Genomic DNA, 19600 nt, shown 5'->3' with positions numbered 1-19600 from the left:
AAATTCTTAATGGTTCCACTAAGAGGTAGCCTCTTAATGACCATTCAGAGGCTACCAAACAGCCCCTTACAATCACTAGATAAATGGCCTGTCTTCTTAGCGTACGCGTTTCGAAAGCATTCTTATACAGAGATCTCATTATGAATTAAAAAGGAATTAGCTTTACATGAAAACTTTGAATACATATGGAGGTAAAGTTGGGATACTTATGAAACCGAACTAAACATTTGTGGTGAAGAAGAGAAAGAGGATAGTTTAGAGGTTCAAACATTTGTGGTGAACTAAACATATTGCTACTTTAAAAATATCATCAAAGTTCAAACATTATTTGACAATATGCTATTATAATATTTAAAAGTCTCAAAACTTAATGTTTCATATATTAAAGACTCAAAACCCAAACACTTTTATAAGAAAAAAACAATAAATGTTCAGGTTTTTTTCGGGTTTCGTGTTTCGGGGTTTTCGGGTTGGGTTGTTTGAGTTTTTGGTAGGGAAAAAGTGACCCGATAACCGAACCATTTAAAGTTCCGGTTGGTCGTGTTCGGGTTCGGGTTTTTCGGATATTCGCTAATTCGGGTTCGGTTGGCTTTGAATTCGGGTCGGGTTTCGGGTTTTGGATAAAAATGAACAGCCCTACCTGTATCTATGCCATGTGGGATATCTTATTCTTTATTTGTTTGATGCCGCAAATCTGTATTTGAATGTGTATTCTAATTATTCTGGTTTGAACTTGAAAACTGAAATTTGAGATAAATTAAATTCATGTAATGCAAAGGGCTATACCTACCATATTAGCAATGATGAAGTACATGTATTCTGAAATTACTTTATTACGGATTATGAAAGGTTGTGAGATTACTTTATTACCCTTCCCTCATTAAACTTTCAAACTAAGGTAGCCCATATTTACAATTTGTAGATTGTAACTGTTGGTTGGCCAGAGGTATATGTTGCTCCAGAGGTACAAAAAGATGGATATCTTTAGGAGGAATAGGAGAAAAAGGTAAATTTTTATGAACTTGCAGTTAGCCTCATTCAAGTTGTTGCTATCTTTGTTTTTATTGAAATTTTAGTGACTTTTTTGACTTCTTAATGTAGGAAATGGCTAAAAAATAGACCACATGGATGTTGATAATGAATATAGCGGACAAGTATAATCAAGACATCAAATTTATGTGTGTTGTTTGATAATTGAGGTGTGTTTTTGTATATTTACCGGTCGATTATAAGGATTTAGCGTAAATGAAATTAAAATAAAAGAAGACGATTTCGCCTTTGAACTGAGGAAGTTTGTAAACTTGAACATGATTTTTTGAGTTTGATTTCGCCCTTTATCGTTTCGTTTTGTAATGGGATTAATGCGGTACTGAAACCCGGTATAACAACCGAAATAAAAATTTGTGGTGGAGAAGGGCAAGAGGATACTTAAGAGGTTCAAAGTGTTATTTATGTACTTTTGTTTATTGTAAATTAAATTTTCCTAGCCCGGGAAGTTCCCGGGTGATAGCCTAGTCTAGTAATAAATATATAAACGCAGATTAACCAAAATGATAAAGAGACATATACGCTTCACTATATCTTTTAGACTTTTACATACCTTATCGTCAAAGAGAAACCCCCTTTTACAGTTTTACCTCACGTTGAATTTTGAACATTATGACCGGAAGTGGAACCGACGCGCCGGCGATCGGCATCGATCTCGGAACAACTTACTCATGTGTCGCCGTTTGGAAGCACAATCGGATTGAGATCATCCCTAACGATCAAGGCAACCGAACCACACCGTCTGCTGTTGCTTTCGTTGACGGAGAGCGTATTATCGGCGATGGCGCCAAAAATCAAGTAGCCATGAACCCTGCTAACACCGTTTTTGGTCAGTCTACTTGTTTTTTCTAGTTTATACAGTTATCTTATTGCGATCGCTGAAATGACATATAAAATCGGTCCAATAATCTTTAAGAAATGCACCTCAACCAAGTTTATAGAAGCTTTGATCGTTGTTGTTATTGGATGATTTTTCAAGCAATTAGTTATATTTAAGGTTTTAGGGCTAGGGTTAGGGTTTAGGTTTAATTTTATCAATTGTTACTATCACTTGCGCTGCTAACAGTGATGACATAATTATGTTAGCTTGTTAGGTGCTCGGTTAGCTACTTGAATTTTGTATCTGCTGCTTAGTTTGTTTTTACTTTTCTTTTGGCTCATGACTAATTAATCATGGATTTCCAGATTCTAAGAGGTTGATTGGAAGAAAGTTCAGCGATTCCGAAGTGCAGAAAGACATCAAGTTGTGGCCTTTCAAGGTTATCAAAGGGCCTTCCGACACCCCGAAGATTGTGGTCACTCACAATGGTCAAAAGAAGGAATTTTTGGCTGAAGAAATTTCTTCAATGATTCTTGGCAAGATGAAAGAAACTGCTGAGGCGTACCTTGGAAAAGCTGTGAAAAATGCTGTGATAACCGTCCCTGCTTATTTCAATGATTCGCAGCGTCAAGCTACCAAGGATGCTGGTACTATTGCTGGATTAAATGTTATTCGTATGATTAATGAGCCTACAGCTGCTGCAATCGCGTATGGTCTAGACAACAAGTCTGATATTGTTGGAAAGATAAACGTGCTTGTCTTTGATCTAGGTGGTGGCACTTTTGATGTATCTGTAATGACTATCGAGAAAGGGGGTATATTTGAGGTGAAAGCTGTTGGTGGTGACACCCATTTGGGAGGTCAGGATTTTGATAATCGAATGGTGGATCATTGTGTTCTGGAATTCAAGAGGAGATGGAATAAGGACTTGAGTGGAAACCAACGGGCATTGGGGAGGTTGAGATCTGCTTGTGAGAAAGCAAAAAGGATTCTGTCATGTACTACTCGGACATCAGTTGATTTAGACAGCTTGCATGAAGGGATTGATTTTTCTTTGAAATTTACTCGAGCTAAATTTGAAGAGCTGAACATGGGTTCGTTTAATAAGTGCTTCGAGACTTTGAAGAAATGTTTAGGTGATGCTAAGATGGAGAAATCATGTGTAGAACAAGTGATTCTTGTTGGTGGGTCAACTAGGATACCAAAGGTCCAGCATATACTCAGAGATTTTTTTGATGGCAGAGATTTATGCAAAAGTGTGAACCCTGATGAGGCTGTTGCGTATGGTGCGGCCATTATGGCTGCAAATGTAAGTGGTAGCAGTGATAAGAGTGTTAAAGATGTTTTGCTACATGATGTCACTCCTTTATCACTTGGTATAGATGTAAAAGGAGACTTATTTAGTGTTGTGATCCCGAGAAACACTCCAATACCTACTAGTAATTCCAAAAAATACCATACAAGATATGATAACCAGTCTGTCATTGCTATTGAGGTGTATCAAGGGGAAAGATCCAGATCTACAGATAATCATTTGTTGGGCAAATTCAGCATTTCTGGAATACCACGTGCCCCGAAAGGAGTGTCTACAATTATGGTTTGCTTTGAAATAGACACCAATGGTATCCTTACAGTCACTGCTGCAATAATATCCACCGGTAAGATGGAGAAACTCATTATTTCCAATGAAAGTGGAAGACTTTCCAAAGAAGAGATTGAAAAGATGGTAAACGATGCTGAGAAGTACAAACATGAGGACCAAGAGTTCAAGAAGAAAGCGGAAGCACACAATGCATTAGATGATTGCATATACAACATGATGAAGAAGATCGAAGAGCACAATGTCAAGAAGAGTGTGCACCATGAGATCTTGCAGGTAATGAAGAAAGCCGTTGATGAAACGACCAAGTGGCTTGAGGACAACCATGCCGCACCTTTTGCTGAGCTTCACTCTAAGAAGGTGTACCTCGAATTTGTTTGCAAGCCGCTGTTTAATGTCTAAGATTATGGATGTTGAATATCAAAATCTAAGCTTTTGTTTATCTTTTTGTTCCACTTAATCTGTCACCAATATCAATGGTTGTTGAATATTGGAATCTGGTTAAGTGGATATTTTCTATTGTAGGTTAAATTAGTTTGGTGACAGTCTAGTAGATGCTTATAGCTCTACTTTTGCTTTGACTCGTATGTATGGATATTAAATAGTTTAGAATTTAATGTGCAAATCTATCGTATTCAGTTGCTTTTTTGCCAAGTATGATTTGATAAGCATTTAGGTGTCACATTAATTGGTTCGCTTACATTAATTGACGGATTTTATCACGTGAAAAGTGGGTGCTGCAACGGTGATCTGCGCAAAAAAAAAATAAATAAATAAAAATTACATCTGTATTGAATTTCATGATTGCTTAAAGTTTTTCATGTAGTTCTTAATGTTACTATGTTTTGAGCATACAGTTATTGTGGTAACCTGGTACGGATCATATGATGAAAATTTGTGCTCTTGGTCACTGAGATATTATCGGTATTCTGAATGTATCATGCTGAAGGTATATACCTACCTACTCATCAGTTTCTTAAATGCATGCTTAATGCAAGATTTGGAGTTCTTGATCCTTGGCTTGGTCCGTTTGACCTGTTCGAACTAAAACCATCTATAGTTTATTAAGCTTGCCAAATCACATCTAAATAGATGTACTTGATCCTTTCAAAAAAAATTATATTACTTCCGGTTACACTTTTAGTATTTTAGCCACATCTAAATAGATGTATTTGATCTTGTAAAACAATCAATAGTTCATTAGGCTCGCCAAATCACCATTTTGCCATGTTAGCCTTTCCTTTTAAGTTTTAACCCGAATAGCCAAATCACCATCACCGTTTTGCCAAGCACATGTAGTAGTTCTTCAATAGAAAGCGTTCTAGGCTCAAGTGAGGGGAGGCATAGGCATCTTAGACTAACGAAAGGTGTTCCATACGTTTGTCCAGGTGCACAGGTGATGCCACATGATGCGGTGTTATCATTTCTTGAGTTCTTTTGCGCGTTAAGCATCTGTTTCTTTCTTCTATGCATTTGACACTAATTTCTTCTCGTACCCTATAAAGTTCATTTTTCTTGTTTGTACTCCCTCTTCTTTTGTTTAGGCTTTTGTTTTTCTTAAACTGGTCTTTGGATTGTTATTTATATCAAATTTTTTACTTGTTTTGGGCAATAATTATTAATCACAATAAGTGGTACTTCGAGAACAAAATTAAAATGGAGACGTCGTGGACTGATCACACCACCATGGCACCATGGATGAGCACATATAACTGATGCCACAACGACAATTCGTGTATTTGAGATCAGATGAAAGGTACAGGTTAAAGCCAATTCGTTATGTGGCATGCACAACCATCCACCAATACAGTAATTATCATTTCTCATACTCGTCTTATTAATTACACTAATAACAATAAATACTCCTTCGAGCACACAATAAAATAGAGATGTTGTGGAGTGTGGACTAATCACACCGCGACAGATGATACCACATCATTGGTCTCATAATGACGACCTTTGGTATGTATCTATATGGATATGCTCGGGTATTGTTATCAAGTGAAAGGTACATGCCAAAGATAATTCGGTGTAAATATACTAAATTTCATCAAGCCTCTTATCACGATGTAAAACAATGATCGATAATATTGAGAACATGTAATATATAGTGAATTCAAGGAATTTAAATTCCATTCATAATAATGTCCGTAATTCAATAGTGTGCACATATGATAATATCCTAAAATCTAAACATTAGGTAAATCAAGTCCCATAGTCGATAAATGTATAAATTCAGAAGTAGAGAGATGATGTGTGTGTAACCAGTAAAAAAAAAAGGTAAATCAAGTTACCAATACAAATCAATATGAGTAACCGGTAATCTTAAGTCATAGTATGTGCAAAAATGTTGAAGAACTTCTCGCGACAAGGGTATGTGTTATGGTCACTTCCATCCCCTTCATACTCAACTACCACCTCAGCGAAACATCATCATCTCTTCCATCACCAAGCCAGGGCCGGCTCAAAATTTTCTAAATTTTTCTAGGCCTAAAGCGGATAGCAAAATTTGGGCCCTTTTTAAACGAAGAAATTTGCTATGGATCCTATTATTCATATATCATCTTTGTATATGCATAATTATTGATCATAAACCTCAATGTTAACAATCTCAAAGTCAAAATTACCAACATATGATATATTTTCTTAGAATTTGAGACCCTAAGAAAATGGAGGCCTAAAACTCTTGCTTTATTTCACTCCCCTTTGAGCCGGCCCTGCACCAAGCTTATGTCATGGTCATTTTTCTGTCTCTTCATCTCTCACCGATTTAAACCCCATCTCCTCCTTTTGCTCATTCATCAAAATAAAAAGCATAGTGTTCCTGCCCCTCCCGATCCGACGTGTCTCCTTCCCAAGCCCCATACCGATACAACAACATGAAAGACAACCACATCCTTGGTTTATGTCTAAAAAATCTAGTGTAATTATTAAAGTTTGACTATTTTCAGTTTAGCCACATAATTGCTATATCAATTTTACTAAAGTTTTGATTACTTTTAGGTAGGGTGCTAAACGGGTCGTGTTCACGGGTTGACGGGTTCAACCTGAACCTGAACCCGAAAATTTTACATGTACATATGAACACGAACACCACCCGAAGTTTTGTGGGTTGACCCGAACACGACCAGTTCAACCCAATTTTCTTTTCTGAAATTAATATATTAAAATTAAATTTACTTAAAAAAACACAAATGTATATAACACAATTATATTAAATTATAAATTGCTAATTTCTCTTTTTAAGTTATAATTGACATACAATACACACCCCATTTAATTTAGGGTTATTGGATTTTATCAAGGGAAAAGATCAAATAGGAAGTTAATTTTCGCTAGGAAGGATAGGAAGCCATAGGATTATGACATGTGGCAAATTTTAAAATAAAGAGAAAGGGTATTTTAGTCAATCCAACTCCTTCTTCTTCCTTTTTCAAAACCCAGTAAATTCAAAAACCCACCATTTTCAAAACCCACCATCTTCAATTATTTCTTCACTTTCTATCTCAATAATCACTACATTATAGTGCGATTTTCATCACCAATCAATGATTCAGAACCCGATCAACGTGTTCTTTAGCTTTTTTTGAAGAAAACCCAGTTTAATTTCATAAAAAAATCTCGTTTTTTCCGGTGATTTTGGAGATAATCACTCGATTCGTTCGATTCGAGCGTTGATAAGTGTTTCTATCATTCAAAATTTGTCAATTGATGAAGAAATCGGCTTCGATCCATGTAAGAAATTCTTTAATTTCATTTTCATGATCTGGGTTTTTGATTTAGTCATTGCGTTTTACAATCTTTGCGGGGGTCCGGGGGCGGCAGCCCCCGGTAGCGGGGTCCCAGGGGCGGCAGCCCCTGGCGGGGTCCAAGGCAGTAATTCGAAGACAGTAATTCGTAGACAATTCAGAAACGCATAGGGTTTTTCGATTAAATTGCTGTACTAAAAACGCATCAGAAAAATTAATTTTCCATAAATTGGCTCATTTCGAAGACAGTAATTCGTAGACAATTCAGACAGTTCACAGTGACACATTTTTTAGGTGTTTTCAGTCCATTGCGTTTTAGAATGAGTCATTTTTAAGTGTTTTCTGGCCATTGCGTTTTACATATAAGACATTTCTTTGTGTTTTTGGTGCATTGCGTTTTAGGTAAAACACATTTTTATGTGTTTTCTGGCCATTGCGTTTTACAAATAAGACATTTCTGTGTGTTTTCTGGCCATTGCGTTTTACATATAAGACATTTCTTTGTGTTTTTGGTGCATTGCGTTTTAGGTAGAACACATTTTTATGTGTTTTCTGGCCATTGCGTTTTACAAATAAGACATTTCTGTGTGTTTTCTGGCCATTGCGTTTTACAAATAAGTCATTTCTTTGTGTTTTTGGTGCATTGCGTTTTAGGTAGAACACATTTTTATGTGTTTTCTGGCCATTGCGTTTTACAAATAAGACATTTCTGTGTGTTTTCTGGCCATTGCGTTTTACAAATAAGTCATTTCTTTGTGTTTTTGGTGCATTGCGTTTTAGAAAAATGTCATTTTTTAGGTTTTTTTTTTCATTGCGTTTTACGTAACTGGTGGTTTTTCTATTGCGTTTTACGCAACTGGGTTTTAATTTTTTTTTTTAAAATATAGCAATAGTATACTCGTTTTAAAGAAAAAAAAACGCTCGTTTTTTTGGTGCAATTTTTATAAAAAAATAATGTCGTATGAAAGAGTTATTAACGTTTAAAAAATGGGGGGGAATTGGAGGAGAGAGAAACTATTGGCTTGGATTGACTAGAATGCCCTTGAACAAACTCACGCGCCTCTTTTATTCTTTTCAATTTCCCTGATTTAATCTTAGCCCTTGATTAACTTAATGAATGGTCAAGATCACTTCCTATCCTTCCTAGCCAAATAAACTTCCTATTGTATCTCCACCCTTTTATCAATCTTAATTATTAGGTATTGTCTGCTGCCACTCTCAACTATTACTTTGGCTTCCACCACTCCCAACTTAACATTATGTGTGTTCTATCACCCAGGTTGAATGTTTTTCAGCTCCCCTTTTTCCTTTTAGGAGCAGATGCACCTGTAATCATTAGTAATTACAAAGTGTTAGCCTAATATCAATAATCACACTAGTCAAAAACTAAGAAATGTTCACCTGGGGGGGTGACACAACACACAAAGTGTGAAGTTGGGAGTGGTGGGAGTTAATGTGATAGTTGGGAGTGGTAGCGGCCAATACCTAATAGTTGAGAGTGATAAAATCCAATAACCCTTTAATTTATGACATAAAATAAGTCGTAAAAAATAAAATATAATATAAATGTGTTAAACAGGTTAACCCGCCAGCCTAATCGGGTTGACCTGAACCCAACCCGTTAACCTAAACAGGTTCGCGGGTTCAACCTGAAGCTGACCCGAACCCATCTAGACTAAACCTAAACCCGTGAATTTCGTGTTATGTTCGTGTTGTGTTTTCAGGTCGTGTCCGACATTCACTCGTGTTTATATTGACTGTGAAGATAAGTTTGTTTTTGGCATGTTTATATTGGTAATTCGTTGGTTGTAATGTTTATATAGGAACCTTGGATTCGCTGAGAATAAAAAAAAAAAAAAAAAGAAAACAAAAAAGAACAAAAATGAAACAGATAAAAAACGAAATCAGAAACTTTGAAATGTATTTAAGTAAGAATTTAAGGGGAAGGGTACAACTGGTAAAAAGATGGGGTAACTTTGGATTACTTTGCTTATTCAATCTATCGATAACTAATTTGAGTTCAAATTCAATCAGATAATTGTTTAATTCGAATATTGAGTTCAAATTCAATCAGATAATTGTTTACTTCACACACACTTTTACAGTTTTACGCGTCACTTTCAACTTTGAATACTATGGCCGGAAAAGGAAACGACTCGCCGGCGATCGGCATCGACCTGGGAACAACGTACTCATGCGTCGCCGTTTGGAAGCATAATAGGATCGAGATCATACCTAATGATCAAGGCAACCGAACCACACCTTCTGCTGTTGCTTTCGTTGATGCAGAGCGTCTGATCGGTGATGGCGCCAAAAATCAAGCACCTATGAACCCTGCTAACACCGTATTTGGTCAGTTATTTCGTTTATGTTCTCTATTTTCTAAGCAATTGCTCATGTTTAGGGTTTAGGATTCTCAAGAACTAAACGTTAGAATATGATGCACTTTAATGAAGTTTCTTAGACTTATCAGTGACTAAACATAAACAATACGCCCCGCTTGCGGTATGCGCATATAATGTATATATGTGTGAGCACTCGGGGGCAAAAGTGAAAGTGCAGTAATTTTAACGTTATTCTACTGATTTCGTGAAAATAATGTTAAAAACTGAGGATGGTTAATCATGCATCACATGGTGGCATTGATAGCCGAAAGACAAGGAAGGACATGCACTAATTGGCCATTGTCTTAATTGCCGAGTGTTATGTGCCTTATGTCCAAGGTTTGATGCAATACCATCGAGCCAGGGGTAGCAGCCTCTCTATTCGTACGGGGTAGGGGTAGAGGTAAGGCTGTCTACATCTTACCCTCCTCAGACCCTATCTTAGCTTTGATATTGGTGGGATTTACTGAGTATGATTATGATAAACATAAACAATACACTGCTATCAATGATTACAAAGTTTCAAGTACTGATTATGTTATCCACTTGATGTTTATACCAGCTGCTTAGTATTTGACGTTTTTAAATGGCTTAAGTAATTATGGATTTTTTTTCCAGATGCTAAAAGGTTGATTGGAAGGAGGTTCAGTGATTCCAATGTGCAGGAAGACATGAAGCTGTGGCCGTTTAAGGTCATACAAGGGCCTGACGACACCCCGAAGATTGTGGTCACTTACAAAGGTCAAGAGAAGGAGTTTTTGGCCGAAGAAATTTCTTCAATGGTTCTTGGCAAGATGAAAGAAACTGCTGAGGCGTATCTTGGAGAAGTTGTGAAAAATGCTGTGATAACTGTCCCTACTTATTTCAACGATTTGCAACGTCAGGCTACCAAGGACGCTGGTACTATTGCTGGATTAAACGTCATTCGTATGATCAATGAGCCTACAGCAGCTGCAATTGCTTATGGTCTAGACAACAAGTCTGATATCGCTGGGAAGATAAATGTGCTCATCTTTGATTTGGGCGGTGGCACATTTGATGTTTCTGTAATGACTATTGAGGAAGGGGGTATTTTTGAGGTTAAAGCTGTTGCTGGTGACACTCATTTGGGAGGTGAAGATAACTTATGCTGCAGGAATTTTTTGATGGTAGAGAGTTATGCAAGAGTGTGAACCCTGATGAGGCGGTTGCGTATGGTGCAGCTGTTTTGGCTTCCAAGTTAAGTGGTAATACTAATAAGAGTGTTCAAGATGTGGTTCTACTTGATGTCACTCCTTTATCACTTGGTATACATGTAAAAGGAGAAATATTTGATGTTGTGATCCCGAGAAAGTAAGAAACACTCCAATACCTACAAGTAGATCCAAACAATACTATACAGCCTATGATAACCAAACTGCCGTTGATATCAGGGTGTATCAAGGTGAAAGATCTAAATCCACTGATAACCATTTGTTGGGCACGCTCAGCATTTCTGGAATACCACCTGCTCCCAAAGGAGTCTCTGGAGTTATGGTATGCTTTGAAATAGATGCCAACGGTATCCTCACAGTCACTGCCGGGAATATATCCACCGGTAAGGTTGAGAAACTAACAATTACCAATGCAAACGGAAGACTCTCCAAGGAAGAGATCGAAAAGAAGGTAAAAGAGGCTGAGAGGTACAAATATGAGGACCAGGAGTTCAAGAAGAAAGCCGATGCCTACAATGCATTAGAGGATTGCTTATATAAGGCGAAGAATAAGATCAAAAATTGCAAGGTGCGCTCGGAGATTTTGAAGGAGATGGAGAAAGCGATTGCTGAAACGACCAAATGGCTAACGGACAACCAAGCTGCACCTTTTGCTGAGCTTCAGCTTAAGATGGTACACCTAGAATTTGTTTGCAAGCCCCTGTTTTAGGTCTCAGATTATGGTTGTTCAGCATTGGCGTCTAGCTTTTGTCTATATTTTTCTTCCACTGAATGGTTGTTTAATATTTGAACCCTAGTACGTTATGATACTTTTGCTATATATATATAGTATTAATATTAATAGTTCAGAACTTCAGATGCCCCGCTTGCGGTGTGCACATATATGTATATATGTGTGGGCGCTCGGGGGGGGGGGGGGGGCAAAAATAAAATGGTACTAACTTTAACGTTATTTTACTAATCTCGTGAGAATAACGTTAAAAGCGGCGGATGGTTAATCATGCATCATGTGGTGACGTTGATAGCTGACAGACACGGGGGTACATGCACCAATCAGTCTCTGTCCCGATTGTTTGAGTGTTATGTGTCTTAGGTCCAAGGCTTGATACAAAACTACAATCGAGCCGTGGGTCTCACTAGAAGCAGCCTCTCTGTTCCTACTGGGCAGAGGTAAGGCTGTCTACATCCACCCTCCTCAGACCCTAACTTAGCTTTGCTATTGGTGGGATTTACTGAGTATGATGATGATGATGATGAGTTCAAAACTTCAGATTTTGAAGTTGAAATTTTTCGTATTCTGTTGCTTTGTTGTTGAGTAAGCATTTACGTGGCACATTAATTGGTTCATTTACGTATTGATCTATGTGAAGTAATTCATCGGTTTCTTACTTTGTTCAGGTAAGATTTCATTTCTATTTAACCTTAGATGACGATAGCGTTGAATGAGACAGTGAGATATCAACATGGAATTCTTAAATGTATGATGAAGATATACACGTATGATTTTCATGTTTAGGGTGAGCAAAGCAGCCTATCCAAACTAACTGAACCGTGTGATTAACTGATGGTTCGGGTTTTAGTTTTGGGAATGACCAGTTCAGTTATGGTTGGCACTAACCAACAATGATTATACTCGATGCTTAACTATGCGTGATCTATAACCATGAATTAATGATTGATTATACTTACCAAGTAGTCTAACTGTTGTTAACCACACTATAATTTGTTCCTGCTTTACATTTCTTTTGGTATAATAATTAAAGCGCATTAATAGTGCTGATTCATTGTTATAGTTTGTAATGTAAAGTTTATTAATATGCTTTAATTCCTAGTGCAAAATGTTTGTGGAAAGTGGAATGACTTCACAGGTTTTGTCAACTAGGGTGGGTTTTAGGGATGACAATCATGTCAGGTTAGCGGACTGAATATGTGAATTCTTATTTGACCCATACACTTTTGGTGTCAAAACCATCGGTTCTAATCTAAACACACTTAAAATCTTGTCGTTTTTGGGTCAACTTATTTAATGTTGTTTGCGAATATAGTAGAAATATAATTTATGTTTATGTTTTTCTCCTCACTCGTGGCAAGGGGTGTTGCACTGTTGGAAATTTCGAATTAATGGTTCCTTTGTGTGCAAGGCAAGGAATTAAAGGTTCCTTTGTGTGCAAGGCAAGGAAACTAATTAAGGAGTGGATAATTAATTGTTATTATCATGTCCTAAAATAGATACATCCTAGTTATAATCTAATAGGTGTGTTTAGATTATAAATACCATGCTTTGGGTATTAGGGATTGTATGAGTCAAGTTTTGTGATAGTTTCTTGACGTTAATAAAATTTGGGTGCTTAGCCAAGTTCTTATTATTTTCCGATTTCAATTTTCATTCAATACCGATTCATCTTGAATTGGTATCAGAGCAACCTGGGAAAATTACTAACCTACGATTGAGCATTGGGATCGGAGGTAACTCGCCGGTAACTGTGAACCAAAAGGAACCGTCTGGAGTTAGCATCGAATCGGATCTGGTTGCTGCGTAGATTCAGAGAAAAGGAGCAGAATAGGTGACAGCAAGTGCGGTGTGTTGCTGTTGGTTCTGTTCTCAGACGAATCAAGGAGAGTATTACAACGGTGGTCGCTGGTGCGTTCGTTACTATTTGGAGAAAAGGAAGCAAGGTTTTAATCTTTTTTCGAAAAAGTGGGAACGATTCCTTCTAAATAATTAATTGGAGCAACAGCAATTAATTCTTTTCTTTATTACTAGAAGCAGCAGAAAACAACAACTGTTTTGTTTTGACCATAAAAAAAAATTTAATTAAATCGATTTCAATTATTCTTCTTTTCGAGAACAGTAGCCAAAAAAAAAAAAAGAAAAAAAAAAGAAGTTTCTTTTGTTTTGGATTTTTAAAGTTCAAGACAAAATTTAGCTTTGTGTATTTGGTTCGTGTACGAAGTGGAACTTGGGAATTAAACGTGTAGACTGGAAGAAACTGAACCAGTTACACCGGGTTCGTTTTCTCATACGTATAGTCGACGAAAGAAAAATATGGTTGGAAGCGATGGCGGTAGCGGCTCGAATACCGAGAAATCGGTTCCAAATTCAACAGCGCTTCAATGCCCGATGTTGAATAAGGTTAATTATACTATTTGGGCGTTGCGTATTCGCGCGATTTTTAACGTTCATGGCGTGTGGGAGGCCATTGAACCCGGAACTGAAACCGATGTGAAGAAAAACAATATGGCCATTGCTTTGTTGTTTCAATCCATACCGGAAGAACAAATCTTGCAAGTTGGTAATCTGAAGACGGCAAAAGAGATGTGGGATGCACTGAAAGCGCGCCATCTGGGAGCCGATCGGGTACGTGAAGCAAGACTACAGACACTCATGTCAGAATTTGAGGCGTTGAAGATGAAGGATACTAGTACAGTTGATGAGTTTTGTAAAATTATATGAATCAAATACACAAACACAACAACAGAAGAAATAGCGACAAAAACATGTGACAAAATCTTATTTATCCAACCCAAAATACTTGCCCCCCAAAATACCCAGAAGATCTTACAAATTGTAAGATCAAACAATACAATCAGTACAATGATGATCTTCAACTGATGATCATCTACAATAGAAGGAAATACAAAAACCACAGAATAATCTCTCAGATACAATTGAGAGATTATTCGTATACAATCTCTGAACCAACAATGGATCAAACCCTAGCAGAGAACCACACAAGAGAGAGAGAGTTTTCAACAACTAAACTGATCAACAATAATGATCAAGGCCTCAAATAGCGTGAAACATGTAATGTTTCATTCCACCCCCTAAAGCTTCAACAATACAGCAACAGAAACCCTCCATGTTACACATAAGCCCCTCTAGATATTTCCAACAACGACCAGGTCTGTAACAATAATCCAACAACTTAACAAATAATTAGCCCAGTTAAGCATATAAGCCCAACATCAATCATATAAGCCCAACATCAAATATCAACCCAATAACCAATTGAATGACCGTTGACAAGTAGTTGACCAGATTTAAAAAACAACATTTTTAACATCCCCCCTTCATTCAATTGGTTTAAACCAATCTGCCAAACTAAGTTTATTACAAAAGTCTTCATGTTGTGCAACATTAAGACCTTTTGTAAAAATATCTGCAAGTTGTTTTTCAGAGATAACTTTAATGGGGTTAATAACACCATTTGCAACCTTTTCACGCAAAAAATGTAAATCCAACTCAAAATGCTTGGTTCTCTCATGAAACACAGGGTTAGCTGCTATTGACATAGCAGCTTCACTATCACAATGTAATATCATAGGTAAAGAACAGCTAACATTCAGCTCAGACAACAAGTTTTTTAACCACATTAATTCACAAGTAGCAGAGCACATAGCACGATATTCAGCTTCTGCAGTAGACCGAGAAACAGTGCTTTGTTTCTTGCTTTTCCAAGAAACAAGGCAGTCTCCCAAAAAAAATGCAAAAACCAGTAACAGATTTACGTGTAGTTAAACATTTCGCCCAGTCTGAATCAGCAAAACCAATTAACTCTAGATTGACACTTTTCTTAAAGACCAATCCTTTACCAGGACTTTTCTTAAGATACCTTAACAACCTTAATGCTAAATTTAAATGAACCTCTTTTGGACTATGCATAAACTGACTCAAAAACTGAACAGTGTAACTTATATCAGGTCTTGTTAAAGACAAATATATAACCAAACTCACTCAAAAGTTCCAAACAATATTTCCTTTGACTTAGGCAAATAGAACTTTGATTATACAACACTTCAATACCAAGAAAGTATTTTAACATTCCTAAGTCTTTAATTCTAAATGTTTCATGCAAAACATGTTTTATTTTTTCTATTTCATCAACAGAATTTCCTGTAACAACTATATCATCAACATAGACAAGCAAAAAAACAGTAACACCAGGTTTTGACATAACAAACAGAGAGTGATCACATTTGCTTTGAACAAAGCCACTTTTAAGCAACACATCAGTTAATCTTTCATTCCATTTCCTAGGGGCTTGTTTAAGTCCATATAAGGACTTAACAAGCTTACATACCTTAGAATCATTTTTTGAATAATAACCTTGTGGTAATTTCATATATACATCTTCTGTAATAGTTCCATGCAAAAAAGCATTATCAACATCAAGCTGGTACAAAGACCAACCATAAGAGACAGCCAAAGTAATAATGGTTCTAACAGACCATCTTAACAACAGGAGAAAAGGTTTCTCCAAAGTCCAAACCTTCCCTTTGATTGAAACCCTTAGCAACTAACCTAGCTTTGAACCTTTCTATTTCACCATTTGCCCTATATTTAACTCTATAAACCCATTTACACCCAATTGCTTTCCTATCATGAGGAAGATCAGCCAAAACCCAAGTGTTATTCCTGAACAAAGCATCCATTTCTTTGTTCATTGCCTCTATCCACCTTGGATCTTTGGCTGCTTCCTCATAGCAGGAAGGCTCAACAGTTTTGTTTAAAGAGGTAGTAAAACAGAAATTATCACTAGTCAAACATGAATAGTTAACAACTTTATCAATACTATACTTAACTTTGGCATTCAATACAAAATCTTGAAAACGTTTTGGCACAACAACTTTCCTACTAGACTTTCTAACAGCACTAGTTCCCTCAGATAGGACGATCTCATCATTTGAGGTACTTGTGTCCTCTGCCCTGCCATATTCATCACTACTACTACTACTTTCAACTCCAACTGTTGAATGCTGGTGTTCAACAGTTGGAATGGCAGATGTAGAGGGAATAGGTTGCTGATCATCACCAGTAACCTCATGAGAATCATGACTCCTCTCTTCATCATTGGGACTTATAGGACAAGTTGTTAACACTTCAACACTATCAAAGAAATTTAAATGATTTAAACTATGGTTTAAATTTTTATTTTGATCAGTAACCTGAGATGATTTAAAAGGAAATACAGTTTCATAAAATTTGACATCTCTAGAATAAAATTCTTTTTTATTGTCTAAGCTCCATAATTTGTATCCTTTTTTAACATTTGAATAACCAATCAAAACACATTTTTCAGCATTAAAAGACAGTTTGTCTAAATCATTAAGAACAGTGCTAAAGCATAAACAACCAAATATCCTAAGATGCTCAAGAGAGGGTTTGAAACCAAACATTAACTCATATGGACTTCTACCTAGCAGCACAGAAGATGGTAACCTGTTGATAATGTAAACAGCAGTCAAGACACAATCTGACCAGAAATTTAGAGGAACACAACTTTGAAATAACAAGGATCTTGCCAAGTTTAAAAGATGTCTATGTTTTCGTTCAACAACACCATTTTGTTGTGGTGTGTATGAACAAGATGTTTGATGTAAAATACCTTTTGATTTACAAAACAACTCCATTTTACTATTTATAAACTCAGTACCATTATCACTTCTAAAGATTTTAATTCTTTTTTTAAACTGAGTTAAAACCAGTTCATAGTAACTTTCAATATTTTCAAACACCTCAGTTTTATTTTTCATTAAATAACACCAAACAGCCCTAGAGTAATCATCCACAACAGTTAAAAAATATTTAAAACCATCTCTACTGGTAACTTTATATGGACCCCAGACATCCAAATGAACTAAATCACCTACATTTTTAGTTTTATGTTCACTCAAAGGAAAAGGAACTCTAACTTGCTTGGCTCTATGACAAACCTCACAAGAATGTTTGGCAACATCAACAACACCTAAGTCATCTTTTAATATTGACAAGACCTGATTAGCAGGATGTCCCAGCCTACTATGCCACAAATTACTATTATTCAGACTATTAAAACACAGATTGATAGAATTACCACCTTTTGTAACAAAATACAGCCCATTATCTTGTTTACCAGTCACCAGGATTCTCCCTGATTTCGAATCCTGAAGTAAACAATTATTTTCATTAAATATAACAGTAATTTTGTTCTCTTTAGCTAACTTATAAACAGATAGAAGATTGACACTGTAAGATGGAACAAAAAACACATCATTTAAGACAACATTTTCAGCAAGTTTTATACTACCAATTTTAGCCACCTTGGCTTTAGTTCCATTTGGATGAGAGACAGAAAGATCAAACTCAGACACATCAAACCAATCAAACATATCTTTATCAGATTTGATCATATGCTGGTTTGCACCAGAATCACAAATCCAATTATAATCAAAACCAAAATTTATCAAACTAGAACAACACATAAAGTCACTTAAAGAGCTGAAACCACACTTACACTCACCTCCAACATTTGAAGGCTGTGATTCAGAACTTGTTTTCTCATTCACAAGACTCAAAAGTTTAGCAACCTGCTCTGGAGAAAATGGTGACACAGAAGGAACAGAAGACACATTTGATCTATTATTAGAAAAATTTTTTCCACCTTGACCTCCAGATTTCTTTCTGAAACCTGAAGGATATCCAATTAATTCAAAACACCTATCCACAGTATGACCCAGTTTGTTACAGTGAGTACATTTAAGATTGGGATTAGGACCTTTAAACTCTTTCTTTTTCTGCTCAAAAGACTGAGTTGTTCTAGACACAAATGATACACTTTGAGCTTTTGACCCAGAACTAGAATTCCTATGTGATTCTTCTCTAGATACAATTGAAAAAGCAACTTTGACTGAGGGTAATGGCTCTCTAGTTAGAAGATTTGTTCTTACAGGATGATAAACATCATCAAGACCCATAAGAAATTGCATAAGTTTGATCAAAGTAGAAAAATCATTAAAATCTTTAGCTGCTTGACATGAACAAGTGGGCAGTTGAAGCACAGCATCAAACTGCTTCCACATAGTGTTTAGTTTATGATAATATTCAGACACTGAGCTACCACTTTGAGTAATACAGTTTATTTGTTTATACAGATCATAAACTATAGAGCCATCAACCTTATCATAAGTTTCTTTCAAATCAGTCCAAACATCAGAAGCTAACTTTGAAAAAACTTGACCTAAATACAACTCTTCTGAAACAGAATTTAACAACCAACTTAACACCACAGAGTTACATCGATCCCACTGACTACTTAGCACATCATCCTCAGTATTCTTTTTACACTTTCCATCTATAAATCCAAATTTATTTTTAGCCTCTAATGCTAATTTCATAGCACTAGACCAAACCCTATAATTTTCAGTACCCTTTAACTTTATACTAACTATAGTTAAAGAGCTTGAGTCACTGGGATGTAAAAACAATGGATCTCCTATATCCAACTTACTAATCAAAGTCTGAGAAGATACAGAACTATCACCTTTATCACCCATAATCAATCAATCAAAGAACACAACAAACACAATAGCAAATATACCAGAACAAAAACAGATATACAAGAACCCTAAGGCGAAGCTGTATCAGTGTCCAGATTCCAGGTTCGTCACTTATAGTGCCTGGACAGGTCTTAATACAGGAGCCAACACTAAAAACCAAGAACAACCAACAAAATCACACAAAATCAACAATCAAATGCCGGTCCTCACTACCCCGACTTCAACTAAACCAATCAACCAACAACAGAAAAATAAAGAGAGGAGATGAAAGATCTCACAGTGGGTGCAAGCTATCCAAGAACACCAGATCTCAATAGATCTGAAGTTCCTATACAATATCAAGAACAGATCAACTGGTCAGTTTGCCCTAAACCTTCTAGGGTTTAGAGACCAACACAGTTCTTCAACCAGATGCAAGAAACCCTAGCTAGGGTTTGAATGCTAACACACCTCCCAAGATCCAGAAGATCTAACACTATCATGAACAGATC

General features: G+C 36.4%; 1 protein-coding gene, 1 long non-coding RNA gene and 1 pseudogene across 2 annotated transcripts; all 3 read left to right on the top strand.

Annotated features, from left to right (window-relative positions):
• The first annotated feature begins 907 nt into the window (after positions 1-907).
• On the top strand, positions 908-1287 carry LOC110909825. Its single transcript, XR_002575674.2, has 2 exons — positions 908-1006; positions 1102-1287. It is a non-coding gene; the product is annotated as an uncharacterized LOC110909825 (long non-coding RNA).
• Positions 1288-1534: 247 nt separating this feature from the next.
• LOC118479328 (heat shock cognate 70 kDa protein-like) lies at positions 1535-4113 on the top strand. The gene is made up of 2 exons (XM_035984067.1): positions 1535-1876; positions 2233-4113. Exons 1-2 carry the CDS (start codon positions 1660-1662, stop codon positions 3867-3869), a joined length of 1854 nt encoding a protein of 617 aa, XP_035839960.1. The 5' UTR covers positions 1535-1659; the 3' UTR covers positions 3870-4113.
• Positions 4114-9206: 5093 nt separating this feature from the next.
• LOC110909831 lies at positions 9207-11535 on the top strand (annotated as a pseudogene).
• The last annotated feature ends 8065 nt before the right edge of the window (positions 11536-19600 follow it).

This window comes from Helianthus annuus, chromosome 15 (assembly GCF_002127325.2).
Source record: "Helianthus annuus cultivar XRQ/B chromosome 15, HanXRQr2.0-SUNRISE, whole genome shotgun sequence".
NCBI lineage: Eukaryota > Viridiplantae > Streptophyta > Magnoliopsida > Asterales > Asteraceae > Helianthus > Helianthus annuus.
This window is presented reverse-complemented; position numbering and strand designations above follow the sequence as displayed.

Bases quoted from the DNA above. Each gene is read 5' to 3' on its own strand.
- LOC118479328 (XM_035984067.1), top strand. From the start codon at position 1,660: ATGACCGGAAGTGGAACCGACGCGCCGGCGATCGGCATCGATCTCGGA. The intron at 1,877-2,232 runs GTCAGTCTACTT...ATGGATTTCCAG, and splicing joins CCCTGCTAACACCGTTTTTG to ATTCTAAGAGGTTGATTGGA.